The following is a 15,000-nucleotide window of genomic DNA, read 5'->3' on the forward strand; positions in this document are numbered from 1 at the left end:
ATGACCTAATATGGAAACTGATTGATTCAAGTGACCGAGAGCCCATGACTGGTCAAGTGTTGCCAAGCTGAAAAATGTGTGCGGAAAGCCAAATTTCCCGGGACAAAACATCTGAAGGTGGTATATGCTTCGCAGTTTAAAGCGCTGTTTTACCATTTGTTGCTTATCAGGATATAATCTATTTGACATTTGGACCCAGATGATGATGTATGAGTCCAAAGTTTACCTTCGCGCTTTTTAAAACTAGTGTTCAGCGGTTTGAGATTGCATTCTAACACGTAGTTTAGGAGTAGTTGCCCATTCTCGTTGGTGTTTTTGTTGTAGACTGGCCCTTAGCATCACTTGCGCCAATCTTTCCATTCATATCTCCGCCAATTACTAATACATTGTGTTTAGGAACAGCCTTAGTCATGTACTCCCAGAAAAATTAGGTTGGGGTATGAGGCCGGCTTCTTGAAAACCTTACCCCATTTCAGACCAAAATCTGCGATTTTCTCTTCTTATTTCAGACGTGACCAAAAATTTGATACCCTATTTTGAACATATTTCAGCTGTTACACGGTTGGCGTAACAATTTCAGAAGGGCTTTTGTTGATGGTCTCATCACCTAATGATGAAGAAGTAGCTTATTCCAGAAAACACACCCAGTTCAGTTCATACCCAATTCAAGACCAAAATAGTCAAAATCAGTACCCTATTTTAGACCAAAACGACTAAAAAAGCATACCCTTTGGGGCCTCACATACCAATATAGCCCATATAAGGGAGTCAACTCGCACGTTACCAGGTCCCAAACGGGGTTTTGATTGCTGGTTTCACCGCTATCATATATTCATGATTCGAATCCAGATCAAAGAACCAGCGGTGGGGGTGGGGGGGATACTTACTTCTTTTGTGTCGCATGAACGTATAAAAATCCAAAAACTTGAGTTTGGTCCTGGCTTTCCTGGGTGCTGACACTTTCGTAACTGCTGTGAGGAAAAAGGAAAAAAGGAGTAAGTTACCTCGATATAAACCGCGAATTTTTTCGGTTTGATGAGACACTGACCTCAACTTAAATATAAAGACACCTTGGCGTTCTCTCTTAGTAAACTTTACATTATTTTACAACTGTGCATAAATATGTTGCTGCCTGTCACGTAATTATTTTGTTTTTTGTCACCAGTTTGTAGATAGTCTTAGCCACTCGTCTTATTCGTTAGTGTGAGTGTTGACTACCTATTGTACGATTCCCTAGTGTATTATGTATAATCTGATTTAGTGTTATAGAACTTCTTTTAAGTGTTGTAATGTAGTCATCAAAAAAACCATGTTTTGTCGTAATTTGAATAAATTAGTTTAACTATATATAGATGTAAAAAGTCGTGGGCGTGGGTTGGTTGTTGAAGTAGCGCAAGGTTTGTTGACAAGAAGGAAGGCAAATTTTAGAAGAAAGTGGAGGGCAGAAAGGCTCAAACAGTCAATGCTGAAGGTCTTTAGCAGTCCCCAACCGTACATCAAGACAAAACCCTTTTGTCTACGGTGGAGGAACGACCGAGGAGAATATTACTGTACGACTCTTTAGTGAAAAGGAAAAAGAAAAGACTGAGCGCCGGAGTTGATAAAAGAGGAACAGGACAAGTAAAGTCCGAGAAAGATAGAAGGCGCCGGAGACCAGAAGCAAGAAGCGGACCGAGAAGCAGTTGGTTGAAAGCCCCTTTACTGGCTGAGGTTTTTTGGTTTGTGGGAAGGGGTGTGAAGTGCGTTGTCTTATCCTTAGTTTACTCCTGTTCTCTCCTCGCAATCTTGCGAGACCCAGGGGATCGCGAGCCGTCACACTGCCTTTAATTTTTATTTCCTTGGCATTAAGTTTTTATCATAATTCCCTCACAGCTGATGAGAGTGTAAGTCAGATGGGGCCGAATCAAAGAATTAGTTAATTTATTTACTTTGGCACCTCATTCATTAACTATTCCAGCTAATAGTTTTTTTTCAATTTTCGATCTTGGATATTGCGGTTGTAACTTTCTGATTGGTGCACTCAATCGTGGTTATATATAATGGCAAAACCTATAAGGGAGAGGATGATTGCTCGAGGAGACGTCGCTGTCGAGGAGAACGGCACCTTCGTGACGTAGGGCGCGCCAACGCTGCCGGTTCTATGCACATGCCTCCCAATCGTCGCCAATTTCCAGTTGTCTGAGGTCCCTCGTGACGACGTCTTTGAGGCTGAGCATTGGCCTTCCGACTGTCCTTCATCCAGAGGCTAGTTCGCCGTGGAGGATATCCTTTCGCAAACGTCCATCTGGCATCCTAAGAAAGTGTCTTGGCCAACGTAGGCGACGAGTCATCAAGTTGGCGAAAGGGAACTGCAGCCAGTGAGCTAAAGAATATTCTCATTCCGGATCTTGTCACTCCAAGTGACACCCAAGATCCTTCGCAGGCAGCACATGTGGAAGGCATTAAAAACTTCTTCTCTTGTCTGACTCATGTACGTTTACCACGTTTCCGAACCGTACAGGAGGACGCTGAGCACTCACGCTTTATAGATGTTGCCTTTTGTGTGCACCGTTGGGTAGGGGTTGTTCCGGGCTCTGGATCTCAGACGACTGAAGGTTATGGCAGCCTTCCCGATCCTTGATTGAATTTCCTTGTCGGGAGAGCAGTCACTGGAGATATTCGAGCCCAGATAGCAAAAGTTCTCAACTACTACTAGCTTGTTGCCGTTGACAACAACGTTTACGGAGGCGGGATTCGGCATGACAACAGACTGAGTTTTCTTTGTACTTATGATGAGAGAGAGAACGCTTCGCAAGCCTTGGAGAAACAGCCCATTAGACTCTAGAGACCGGCTTCGCTGTGAGAGACCAAGGCTGCGTCGCCTGCAAACAGAAGCTCGCGAACCAGGAAGTTGGAAATCTTGGTTATCAGCTTATACACCGTATGACCTAATATGGAAACTGATTGATTCAAGTGACCGAGAGCCCATGACTAGTCAAGTGTTGCCAAGCTGAAAAATGTGTGCGAAAGCAAAATTTCCCGGGACAAAACATCTGACAAGTTGAGAATTTGATGAAATTTAATAAGACAATTATTTCATTCGCGCTAGTTGGATATGAGACTGGACCAGGTTATAGCCAACTCGCCATTACGCAACTTCTATCTATCCTATCGTATATAACCTGCACTTCAAATATACATTTCTTTCATACGTCAGCTCTTCCACGGGAATACATGAGTCCAACAAATTGACCTGCTCCTAGGTGAGTGGCTTCATAGCTCAGTTGGCATAGCCGCGATACCATATGGATTCGAACCCAGTTGAAGCCGCCTAAATTTTTGAGGTGTCTATTAAGTTACAATTGCTTAACTCACTTTCAGCCGCATCCCGATTCCCGCGAAATTTTTTTATCCAAACTATTCACATATAATAGTATTTCTCGCTAAGCCTTTCATCCTTTATGTCCAAATAACCGCTCAAAATAAAGATTTTTTTAACGATCTATCCGTAGATTTTTTTTTCATAATCTAGCATTCTCTGTCAAAATTTGCATAACAACCGGAACACAAAAATAGCAACCCATGCAGCTAACTGAATATTACTGAAAACTTAACCCTACTTTTTTGTTCGGGGCAAAATCTTTCAGTAAGGTGATTTCAAAGTGCTCGATCTTGCAAAAAAATGTAAGCAAATTGGACCGCTACATCATCACCTCACACTCAGTGTCTGGCTCCAAATACAGTTTTCACGTCATTTATATCTAAATACTACAACTTCTATTATCCAACTTTTTTTCTCCGTAAAACATGTTTTCCGTGTATCCATTACGAGTACATAAGACCATTAAAAAGAGGGGGTCACCGAGCTCGTTCAGAAGACAATAACCATTCCTTGACAGAGTAAGCTCGGCGTCAGTGAAAATCCGCCATTTTATCAATGTGCGCGAGCTAATGCGCGCGCCAATGACGCAAAAAATTATGCGCAGTAGGTTTGCGCAAACCAGGGAAAACGCACCTTAAATTCTCCAGTTTAGTGTGAAGATCACTTCTATCTTCCGTAATGAAACTAAAATAGTTAGTATGCGACTATATATTTGAGGGGGCGAACTAGAATAGCTACGAGGCGAACTGACAAGGCTACACTTCCAGCCTCTAACGGCTGCAAGAGGCACCTGGCGTCCATTTCTCGAAAGTCCCGAAATCGTTTTGGGCCCGACAAGTCATTTATGAAACTGCCAACCGCTTGTTTTGAAAAGCCGACCTTTTAACATGTCTTTAAGGTAACGAAAAGAAAAAGGATTGTGAAGTTTGACGACTTAAATCCTCTCCGTTCTTGAAATACAAACGAATTAAATTATGAAACACGAAAACTGCCCGTAAATTTTCAGGAATTTCGAGAAACGGGCCCCAGATGTGTGCTTTCGGCCCGTGTCTTAAGCTGCTTATGGGCCCTAAAAAGCCCTCCGGGGGGCAGTCGATGATGCAAATTATATTCATTTCATTGCTATAATTTGTCCATTCGAAGCTTATGAATATTTTATTTTAAAAAAGCACCACCATTAATTCATAATAAACTGTTTGCCATGCACCAACACACGCGACAGCATTTAACGCTCATGATGATTAACTCATTTCGTTCAACTTCCTCGAAAATGAAACGATAGCAACTGCCTGTTAATAGAGTTCAATGTCGCTTTTTGGCAGTATAGTTAGACAGGCTGTTTTTTTTTTATAAGAAAGTTGTGTTCAAACTGTAGCTCAGCTTTACTTTAAACGTTTTTTTTTGTTTTACTTATTCATTTTCCGCAGGAGTCTATAAGAGAAAATTGCTTAAATTGTCCAGTTATGTACAAGGATCACTCTTCTCTATCATTAGTTCTTTCAGTGTTACCGACCGAACAAAAGCGACAAAGCCGCAAGCGCAATTACTCTGACCAGCCGTAGTATGTTTGTGACTATTCTCTGAGAGAGGGAAGGGGTCCTTTTTTTTTGGTCGTCCTCAGTCTTCAGAGTTTCTACAGCCAGCTCGGGTTGAAATGCTAGAAAAAGTCAGTAATTCCCAGGCAAAACCTCTATCAATAACAAAATTTCCCAGCCAGCTCATCGAAACACCTGTATTTTTGCCAGCCAGCAAGATTCCTCTGGGGAACAGATAATGTGAGGAACAGATTCGTTGGGTGCCCCTGCTGAAACTCGACTTATTGAAGCTTGCTGGTTTATAGTATCCTTAATTAACGAGACTTTTATTTTTGCTGTCATTGAAGAATCGAGAAGAACGTTTTTCAATTCTTCACGAATGTCTCCGCCACACAAAAGGAAACTTTAATCGAATACATAATTCTTTGAACTCCGGAAATTTATAACGAGGTTATTTCTCCTCTCCTTACTAATTATTCATGATCACTTCACTGTTAACTTCTTATTCGCTGGAGCGAAAACAAAAACGTACCTGCTTGACAATTATATCAAAAAAAGAATATTTTTTCTGCAGAATAAGCCATCCTCTTTATCACGGCTGTTTCTTATTTAGCTGTTCTGGAGTCAAAAACTTTCCCGACATCATTCTTTCTTCTCTATATATTACACGTGCGTAGACTGTTACTTCGAATTTCGAAAAAAAGAATTCAAATGAGTCATAAGTCATAAATCATGAATCGAAAAAATCATTCCTAATTGTTTTTACCTGTAAAAATTTCTTCGAATTTTTTTATTTTAAAATTCGGCAAAGTCATGTCGTACCCGATCATCTGTAGAATTGCGCATTATTATTAGTCGATTCGTAAAAAAAAAAACACACTCACTTGGATGTTCAGTTGTCAAGTCTGCCCTTTTAAGGTTACTTTAACCAAGTTAGTTACATGCAAGGAAGAACTAGCTGCATGACCGTACTTTCGACAGTCGCTTCAGCGAAAATCCTTCTCGATTCGAAAATCTGGTATGGGGGAATTGTTTTGTCTTTTATAAGCCTACATTGTTTTGGTGCACTCAAACGGACTTTAAAGTTCAGTAGTTGAGAAACCAAGCGCCGCTGTCCGACAAATTATTGTCTGGAGCTCCTTTTTATAAACGTCCCCCTGAGAATTGTGTCGGATTGAAATTATGCCCCTAAAGATGGAGAATTGCGTGAGATTTTACACAGCAGGAATTTTCCGTTTCCTGGTTAAAACTAGGCGACGCCCATGACGTAGAACTTTATAATCGCTCTTTATCATCTTTGAAAATGCAACTCGAACGATACTAGTTAGCGAGTTGTGAAGTTTCAATTTGTTTAACTCATTTTTTCACCCTCTTCATCTTTAGTTATAGGCCTAATGTGATTCCTTAAAGCTACTATAATTTTTTTTTTTTTTGGTCCCTATAGAATTATATGGCATACTCTTCATAGTTAAGAACAAAAAAAAAAACAAACGTTAAGACCAAAACAGCGAACTAGATCCAATTTCGCTAACTCCGGACAGCACACAACTTTGCCTGATAAACAGCCTCGATTCATGGAGTTAAAAATAGAAATTTTCGTTAAATTTGACGCAGCTCACAGCTAGCGTCAAATAATTTACCAAGCTGCCGAACAAATTTTGTTTTCGCGTGGGGAAATTTATCGAGGCTTTGTCGAGTAAAACCCACATTTCCTGAAGTTCCATTTCATTAATTGTCCTTAAGTTAAAAGACCCATAGCGTGATTACGACTTCATGTTACAAGAACGACAAAACAAAACAAAAAGGGAAAAGAAAAATGTCCGGTGATAAAGCTGCCTCAGGGTTGTTACGATCACCTGGCACTTTTATCATTAAATTTTTGTCATGTCTTTTTGTTTGAACCGATGGCAATAATGTTAGGGTCTCCAATGTCATCTTGGGGTTAAGAAAAGAAAAATTCGGATCTAAGTACAGATTGAGATCTTAAAAGTCTTTAAAAGGGGTTAAAAGTGTAAGAATAGGATTAACAGCAGAAATATTCATACTTGAACTTTGATATTGAGGATAATTCTTCAACTTGCATAATGCGACTTAAAACATAAAATATACTTTTGTACAGCGGATGTACTTACTTGTTTCTTCAGTTACTTGGGTAAAGCCCGGATCATTGATAAGACCCTCACTAACGGACGCCATGGCTTCACTCCGTAAGGAGAAACTTTTTGTGCAGGAACTAGACTTGTTTACAGTGGCTTCTGTTTTGGATCTTCCTTTAGTAAGTGATTAAAGGCCGTCTAGATAATTGAGTAAAAGAGAGTACTATTTAGTCTTGAATAATTATGACGTTTTACAAATTATTAAAGCCAATATAGGTCATGCTGTGACATGGAGATGTAAAAGGCAATTATTCTCGGACTTCAATTGTTAATTATTAAAATATTTAGTTTCATGAGAGTACGCATTAAGTGCCATCCATATGGGTAATGCGCATAATGCGCATACGAACTGCGGATCACGGAATCATTTTGTCACGCTCTGTTTTGTTGTTGCGTGATTTTGCCATACAGCTGATTCTCATAACAATGCCTTGGAAAATTCATATGGTTGCAGCTGTTCGGAAAGCGGGCTCTTTAGGCGAGAGACTGAAAATGAAAAAGGGATATATATTTTTTTAAAAGCTCTTGCGAAAGCAAGAAACAATTTGCAGAGAGCATAACCAAATAAATCCAACACCACGAACGTGCGATGCAAAAAGCCTTATGCACTTGTCATGATCAAACGAGCCATTGTCTTATGGAAACATGGTTCTTTATGAGATAATGAAATTCTTCGAAGTACCGCAGTACTCCCTCCCTAAAAATATCTCCGAGACTTTGCTCATGTCATCTAAAGCACCATTCGTAAAACAGATCAATAAAACGAAAAAATTGTTATTCTTCGCATGCTTTTCGACATAGCCTGAACTATTCCAACGTGCATAAAAGCAAGACGGACAGACTTGCAAACACATGCGCACAGCCATATTACACACGCTATGACAATCATAGACATCTGTTTTGATGAGGCCAAATAAGGCCGAAACAGCAACGCAGCTGCCACTTCCCGGGTGATATGGGTGTGCGCATGCGCAAGGCGGGTCTGGCGTGGGTGTGTCTCCTCCTTATTTTAATTGATCTGTTCCCAACAAAAACAGGTGCGAATACCTTTATTATGCTTCGAGGATAGGGTGGCAAACATCTTGAAAAGTATAATCCATTACACATTGAAAATAACCAACTTATCTTTAAAAATCGCGTGATGATCCCGAATTTTATGTTATGTTAAGTGTGTCCGAATCATGATTGACTTTGTTGGCCGTATAAAAATAGCTAAAAATTATACACATATCCGTTTAGCGTCAATATGGGAAGCCAATTATAGCGATATTCAATAAATGGATATTTCAATTCAAAGAGTCTATTTTAGTTCAATTCAACGCATACATTTAGGTTCAATATACTTTTTTATTGTTCAACTTCCGATTTTGCATTCAACACTTTTTGCACTCAATACATTTTGGTATCCTTCAATAAGATTGCTTCGGTTCAACCTTTTCTTTTTAAATTTTAAATGTAATTCGGAGGACTGGGGAGAAAAATTTTAACGCCGTATCCCACAAACGCGCGCGGCCTTATTTTCGAATTTAACATGGCAGAGGCGAGATTAGAGCTTGTCGGGTCTACTTGAATGTTCTTTCAGTAACAGGAAATGTGGTAGACACTGAATGATCTGTTGAGTTTTGGCCATGGAAATACTGCAGGGAGTTTGGAAACAACACCTAAGGCCGTGCTCGGTTGTGGGATACGGAGTTAAAATTTTTCTTCCCAGTCCTCCAAATTACGTCACCAGATCACCTGGAGCTGGTAAGGTTAAGACTGAGCGATGTAAACGAGCGAAGGGTTCTTGAAAGACGGTAGAGACTTACCAGTTGTTGTATGTACGACGGAGACAAATCATGCAAAGCTTGAAAGTGAGAGTTAAAATCTTAAACTTTATGTGTTCAGTAATTGATGACCAGTGTAGATCTTCCAAGATGGGAGTACTATGGTACCTTTGTATTTCGAGGAAAATGTTATTAATTAAGCAGCGGCGTTTTGCACATATTACAGAAGGGATGTTTGGATGAGATAAAGGCATGCAATTTCAGTTGGTATAGATTTTCTGATACGTGATAGATTACGAAGGTGATAGAATGCAGAGTTACATACAGTATTAATTTGAGGCAGTATTGACATGGTACTGTCAAAACTGACACCAATATTCCTGGCAGTTTGAGAAGGCTGGACGGTGTCCTGACCAAAGCAGATTGATGACAAGCATTGCTGTAGTCTAAATCGTGAGTGAATAAATAGGAACTCAGTTTTTTCTTTATTCAATTTTAGTTTGTTGATACTCATCCATTTGTTCAAATCAGTCAGGCATAGCTCGATAAGTTCAACAGCTTCAGTCAGTTCCAGGTTATTAACCAGATTTTTTTTGTTGAAAAGGAAACGTAAAGTTGCGTATCGTCAGCATAGATGTGAAATTGCAAGTTATGGTGTCGAAATAAGTCAGCTAATGGTACAGTATACAGTAAATAGAGAATAGGCCCAAGCGCACAATCTTGGGGTACTCCACAACTGATTTTACGAGGTTGTGATTTATTCCCATTAATCAGAACAGATTGAGTTCGATCAGTAAGCAAGATTAAAACCAACTGAGAGCAATTCCGCTGATTCCAAATTTAGAGTTTAATCTATAAGCAGGATTTGATGGGCGACGGTGTCAAAGGCAGCAGACAGATCAAGAAGAAAAAGTATAAAGCACTGACGATTATCAATAGCACGCATGACATCATTATACACACGTGAAAGAGCAGTTGCACAGCTATGGAAAGGTTTGTAGGCCGACTGTAGTGGCTCCTGAAGGTGGTTACTTGGCATGTACTCATTAAAGCGCACAGCCACGACTTTTTCAATGATTTTTGAGACTACTGTAAGGTTTGAGGTCGATATGTAATTTCTAACGATTTCGTGATCTAAAGAAGGTTTCTTGAGGAGAGGTGTAAGGACAGCAGTTTTAGGAGAAGAAGGCAGATAACCAGATTCCAGAGATAAGTTAACGACCTTGCAAAGTGTCGGTAGAAACATTTTAAAGTATTCTTTCATCAGTGGATAAGGAAGTGGGTCTAAGATGCATGATTTTAAGACAACCTTATGAGTAATCGCAGACAATTCATCAGTAGATGAAGGTGAAAAATTATTTAGTTGGAGAGATCAGGAGTTACGAGAACTTTAATTTGATCTTGAATGTCAATAATCGTAGTTTCGAAGAATTCAGCGAAACTGTTTGCTAATGCTGCAACTGACGAGCACGATGGAAAAAAATTCTCTGGCCTTGTATGTAAAAGACGTTCAACATTGCGGAAAAGAGCTTTTCTATCGACACCGGCTTTATTGATAACATCAGAGTGATAATTCATTTTCGAGGTGTATATGGATTGTTTCACGACAGTACACTGATGAATGAAGGCTGGATGATCAGTTTTAGTATGAGAATGGCGCCAACTGCGTTCAAGACGACAACAGATTCTCTTCTGTTCTCTGATATAATCATTATACCAAGGAACCTTGGGCCAGATTGTGATTATCTTCGCACGCAAGGGTGCATGTTTATCCAAGATAGCAGATAGGTCACTATTACACTGGTCACACGGTTCAGTTAGGTTTGATGGAGGTGAGTTAAACAAAATAAACGAGGATATATCTTGTACAAAACTTTGTAAGTTTATATTGTGTAGTTTCCGTGTAGTAGAGACTATCTTGGGGTTTGCTGATAGGCAGGTTGCAATGCACAGCAAAGTGATCTGAGATAACTGGTTTAGGGCAGTCCGTTCATCAGTTCTAACTAGGATAAGATCTAGGATGTTATTATTTTGGTGAGTAGGTAACACGGCGTTTAGGACATGCAGATTAGAGCAATTTAGCAGATCCAAAAATTGACGAGCTGTGTCTGGCGAAAGGATTGTTGATGTGAAACTGAAAGTCACCGGTTACAAATAGATTACTTGGCAGTGAAAACTAAGCCTTCCAGCATAGTAGAAAATACGTCTGAAAATTAGGGCAGTTGTAGCGCCATTCTCAGTAGAGCCAGGAGGTCGGTAAACAACAATAATACGTAGCACGTATGAGGTAGTATTAAGTAGGGATTCCATAAATTCAAACGATGTGAAAACAGGATTATTGAGTCGCTCCTGGAAACCTGCTTTCCAGGAATGCCGTGTGACTGTTTTAAAATACTAATTATAGCTAAAAGAAACCACTGCAGCCTGAACGAAATGCACCCAGAGTATCTGGTTGCTGCAGTTCGACAGGCGGGCTATTCCATAGAACCGCGCCACTATATAACCAAAAGAAATTTTTCATATAATTAGTGCGCGACTTTCGAATCACCAGTTTGCACTCGGAGTCTCTTAAGGAAAGGTAGCCAAGCTGTCACGGTCCACAAAGATATTACAAAGATATTCAGGGGCTAAACCATGAAGTGATTTGTAGACCATGCCAGCTTTTTGGAATTTGCGCTCGTTTTCGAGTTTTTTCAAGCCCAATGTTTGAATAAGTACGGAATCAGTGTCATAGCTAGAAAAGGCCGGTCAGAGCCCTCGCAGCACGATTTTGTAGTTTTTGGAGCTTGTCTGCGAGGGTTTTGTTGCAATATTAATTGTCCCACACGACAGAGCAGTAGTCGAAATGTGTCTGAACTAACGAGTTAAAAATAGACAGGAATATCGAGGCTGGAACAAAAGGTCGTGTGCACATGCGTTTCAGGGCCCCGATGAAGGATGCAATTTGCATGAATAGAAATTTGTAATCGTCCACTATTTCTATCTCAAAACTATTATGGCTACCACCAATCTTAGACTTTGCTAATTTGATTCCTGAATAACTAAAATCTATTCGTTATTGGAAAAAATACCTGATTAGGTGGCACTCTCTTAAGCAGACCACTGCTTTGGAAATTCTAGAATACAGTGTTAATGTTTACATCATTTTAGTGCCAGTCAATATAGATGGCAACACGCGCAAAATACTATTGTGTCAATTCATAATTCTCATCCATTGTAATACCCGTCGCAACTTTTTAATAAAATTGTCTCAGACGTGAGTTTGCAATACATGAGGCTCAAGCGACATGGCGTAAAAAGTAGCGACAGCACTTAAAAGTGAAATCGCGACAAACGACATCCTTTCTTTAAATTTCCAACAGCAACGGTCACAGCAACGTGAAACATTGACAAAGCACCGATACGAGACTTTTTAAAATTCAGACAAGCGACACGGGACCCCACCCTGCCAGGGCCTCATACATGTCTCTCTTTCTCATAACACTTGTCGCAATTTGTGATAAAATAGCGGTCGCACTTTGAAGTAAATGACGGTTTCTATTTGTAATAAGATAATATGTCGACCTTTGTACTAATAATAACCGTTGTCGCACTTTTGACACGTACACTAACTGTAATCAAAATTTCGAATGTATGCTATCAGAATCGGTGGGTAATAGACTGGTTTTCAATTGGTTGTCGGAAAACAAATACCAAAGTAATTACTTCGACCAATCACAGCAGGTGCAAACAGCGCAAAGAACCAATCCAAATTCGTAGCAATTCCACGCAAGTTGCTCAAAGAGCGGGAAAAATCGCACGTGCAAATAGAGATTGGTTTTTGTTTTCCTTGTTTAAACCGAATCGCAAAGCGTAGCAATTGCAATCACGTAATTACTTTCGTCAGTCATTTGAAAACTGCTCCCATTCAATATCTTTAAAATACGATCCTTCTCAAGCAGTACCTTTTCAGAAGGGTATACTAATTGTTTTTCAGCTTTTGACAGTTGTCTTAATTTGCATAGCCATAACTACCACAGTCACCTGGCGGCAGCAAACGCGGGCGTATTACTAACAATAGAGAATATTATAGCCTATATTTTAATGTTATATTTTTTATTTTGCTGTGTGCATTAAATTCGGATTAAAAAAATACGTGACTTCAGTCACTGAACGTCTTGTGGAAGAAAAACAAGAGCATTTGCAAGAGCAAAAACGATATTGCCTCTTGAACCAACGTATTTAGTGACTGATTCTACCCTTACTATCATTCTCATTCTTGTTATCGCTTGAATTTTCATTTTCATTATTATTTTTGTTACATACTCGTTTGTAAAATACATAATCAGTTTGCGGTTCCGCGATTCCATGTGAATCATTCCTGTGTTATAATAAACGTCTCTCTCATTGCGAAACTTTCATGGCGTCTGTTTTTTTATGTTAAGCTCGGCCCGTAATCTTGAAACATCACAATTTTTATACCAAGTGTTTACTTTTTTTCTCTCCAGATTAATGAGATTATGTCTGTAGATCTCTGGACTGGGCACCTCTCGCTGCGAAAGCCGCGCATTAAGGACCTTAAGATCTACGACGGCGACGTCGACGAAAACGTCACCTCAAAATAGAACTTTGCTCTTGTAAAAGTCTTTCGCGATTATTCCACCTCGTTCACTTCGTACAATGTGGGCGAAGTATCCTAAAAATAAATTGGTACGAGCGGTTTCAGACTGAAAATAGAGAATGAAAGATTCTCTGTTGCATGTTCACGTTGTCTTTAAAACCGAAAATACAGTAATAGAGACCTTTAGATGCACGTTTACGGCTAACCGCAAACTGAGGTTTGAGATTTGCGGTTTGGCGTTAGAAGTTGTGATAGTTCGTGCATTTAGGTTTAAGTACACAACTGCAAAGCTGCGGAGGCCGCCATATTGAATTTCCTCGATGCTCAGCGTTGATGTTTCAGTCAACGAAATAAATAAAACCACGACTCTTTTGATTGTTAGTTCACATGAAATGAAAGATAAAAAGTTGCTTTTTATATCTGCCCCGTTCATACGTGGGATAAGGTAACTTCCATGCCATAAAGAGCTGAGGTAAATTACTTACGTGAAAACCTACCTTCCGCCGTTGAAAACGTCAAAACTTACCCTCGAACGTGACGGCAAGCGCTAGTCATGTGACTTCCAGCAGTTTGAGGTTAGCCGCAAACGTGGATCTAAAAGTCTCTAATTTCACGTCCTCGCCATGCAGAGAACCGCAAAAATATGAGCTAAAATCCGTGCTGCACGTGCAGCACGATTATTTATGCTCTTTTAACCAATGATATAGAACCGCGCCACTATAACCAAAAGAAAATTTTCATATAATTAGTGCGCGGCTTTCGAATCACCAATTTGCACTCGGAGTCCCTTAAGGAAAGGTAGTCAAGCTGTCACGGTCCACAAACATATTGCAAAGATATTCAGGGGCAAAACCATGAAGTGATTTGTAGACCAGGCCAGTTTTTTGGAATTTGCGCTCGTTTTCGAGTTTTTTCAAGCCCAATGTTTGAATAAGTACGTTGGAATCAGTGTCATAGCTAGAAAAGGCCGGTCAAAACCCTCGCAGCACGATTTTGTAGTTTTTGGAGCTTGTCTGCGAGGGTTTTGTTGCAATTGTCCCACACGACAGAGCAGTAGTCGAAATGTGCCTGAACTAACGAGTTAAAAATAGACAGGAATATCGAGGCTGGAACAAAAGGTCGTATGCGCATGCGTTTCAGGGCCCCGATGCCGGATGCAATTTACATGAGTAGAAATTTGTAATCGTCCACTATTTCTCAAAACTATTATGGCTACCACCAATCTTAGACTTTGCTAATTTGATATTCCTGAATAACTAAAATCTATTCGTTATTGCAAAAAATACCTGATTAGGTGACACTGTCTTAAGCAGACCACTGCTTTGGAAATTCTCGAACATAGTGCTACATCATTTTAGTGCCATTCAATATAGATGGCAACACACGCAAAATATTATAGTGTCAATTCATAATTCTCATCCATTGTAATACCCGTCGCAACTTTTTAATAAAATTGTCTCAGACGTGAGTTTGCAATACATGAGGCTCAAGCGACATGGCGTAAAAAGTAGCGACAGCACTTAACAGTGAAATCGCGACAAACGACATCTTTTCTTTAAATTTCCAACAGCAACGGTCACAG

At 39.8% G+C, this 15,000-nt stretch overlaps 1 protein-coding gene across 3 annotated transcripts in view; it reads right to left on the reverse strand.

Moving 5' to 3' along the window:
* Nucleotides 1–14,057, reverse strand: part of LOC138042110 (short transient receptor potential channel 5-like) — a 47,832-nt gene extending 33,775 nt beyond the window's left edge. For 2 of the 3 annotated variants that reach the window (XM_068887864.1, XM_068887866.1), the window contains exons 1-3: nt 13,945–14,057; nt 7,029–7,190; nt 888–971 (exon numbers count right to left, since the gene is read on the reverse strand). In XM_068887864.1, coding sequence (XP_068743965.1) covers nt 888–971; nt 7,029–7,092 — 148 coding nt within the window. In that variant the 5' untranslated portion in view covers nt 7,093–7,190; nt 13,945–14,057. The remainder of the gene's footprint in view (nt 1–887; nt 972–7,028; nt 7,191–13,944) is intronic. The other variant, XM_068887865.1, reaches the window with a different exon arrangement.
* Nucleotides 14,058–15,000: the final 943 nt, after the last annotated feature.

The sequence above is a fragment of the Montipora capricornis genome, chromosome 3, assembly GCF_036669925.1.
Source record: "Montipora capricornis isolate CH-2021 chromosome 3, ASM3666992v2, whole genome shotgun sequence".
Lineage (NCBI taxonomy): Eukaryota > Metazoa > Cnidaria > Anthozoa > Scleractinia > Acroporidae > Montipora > Montipora capricornis.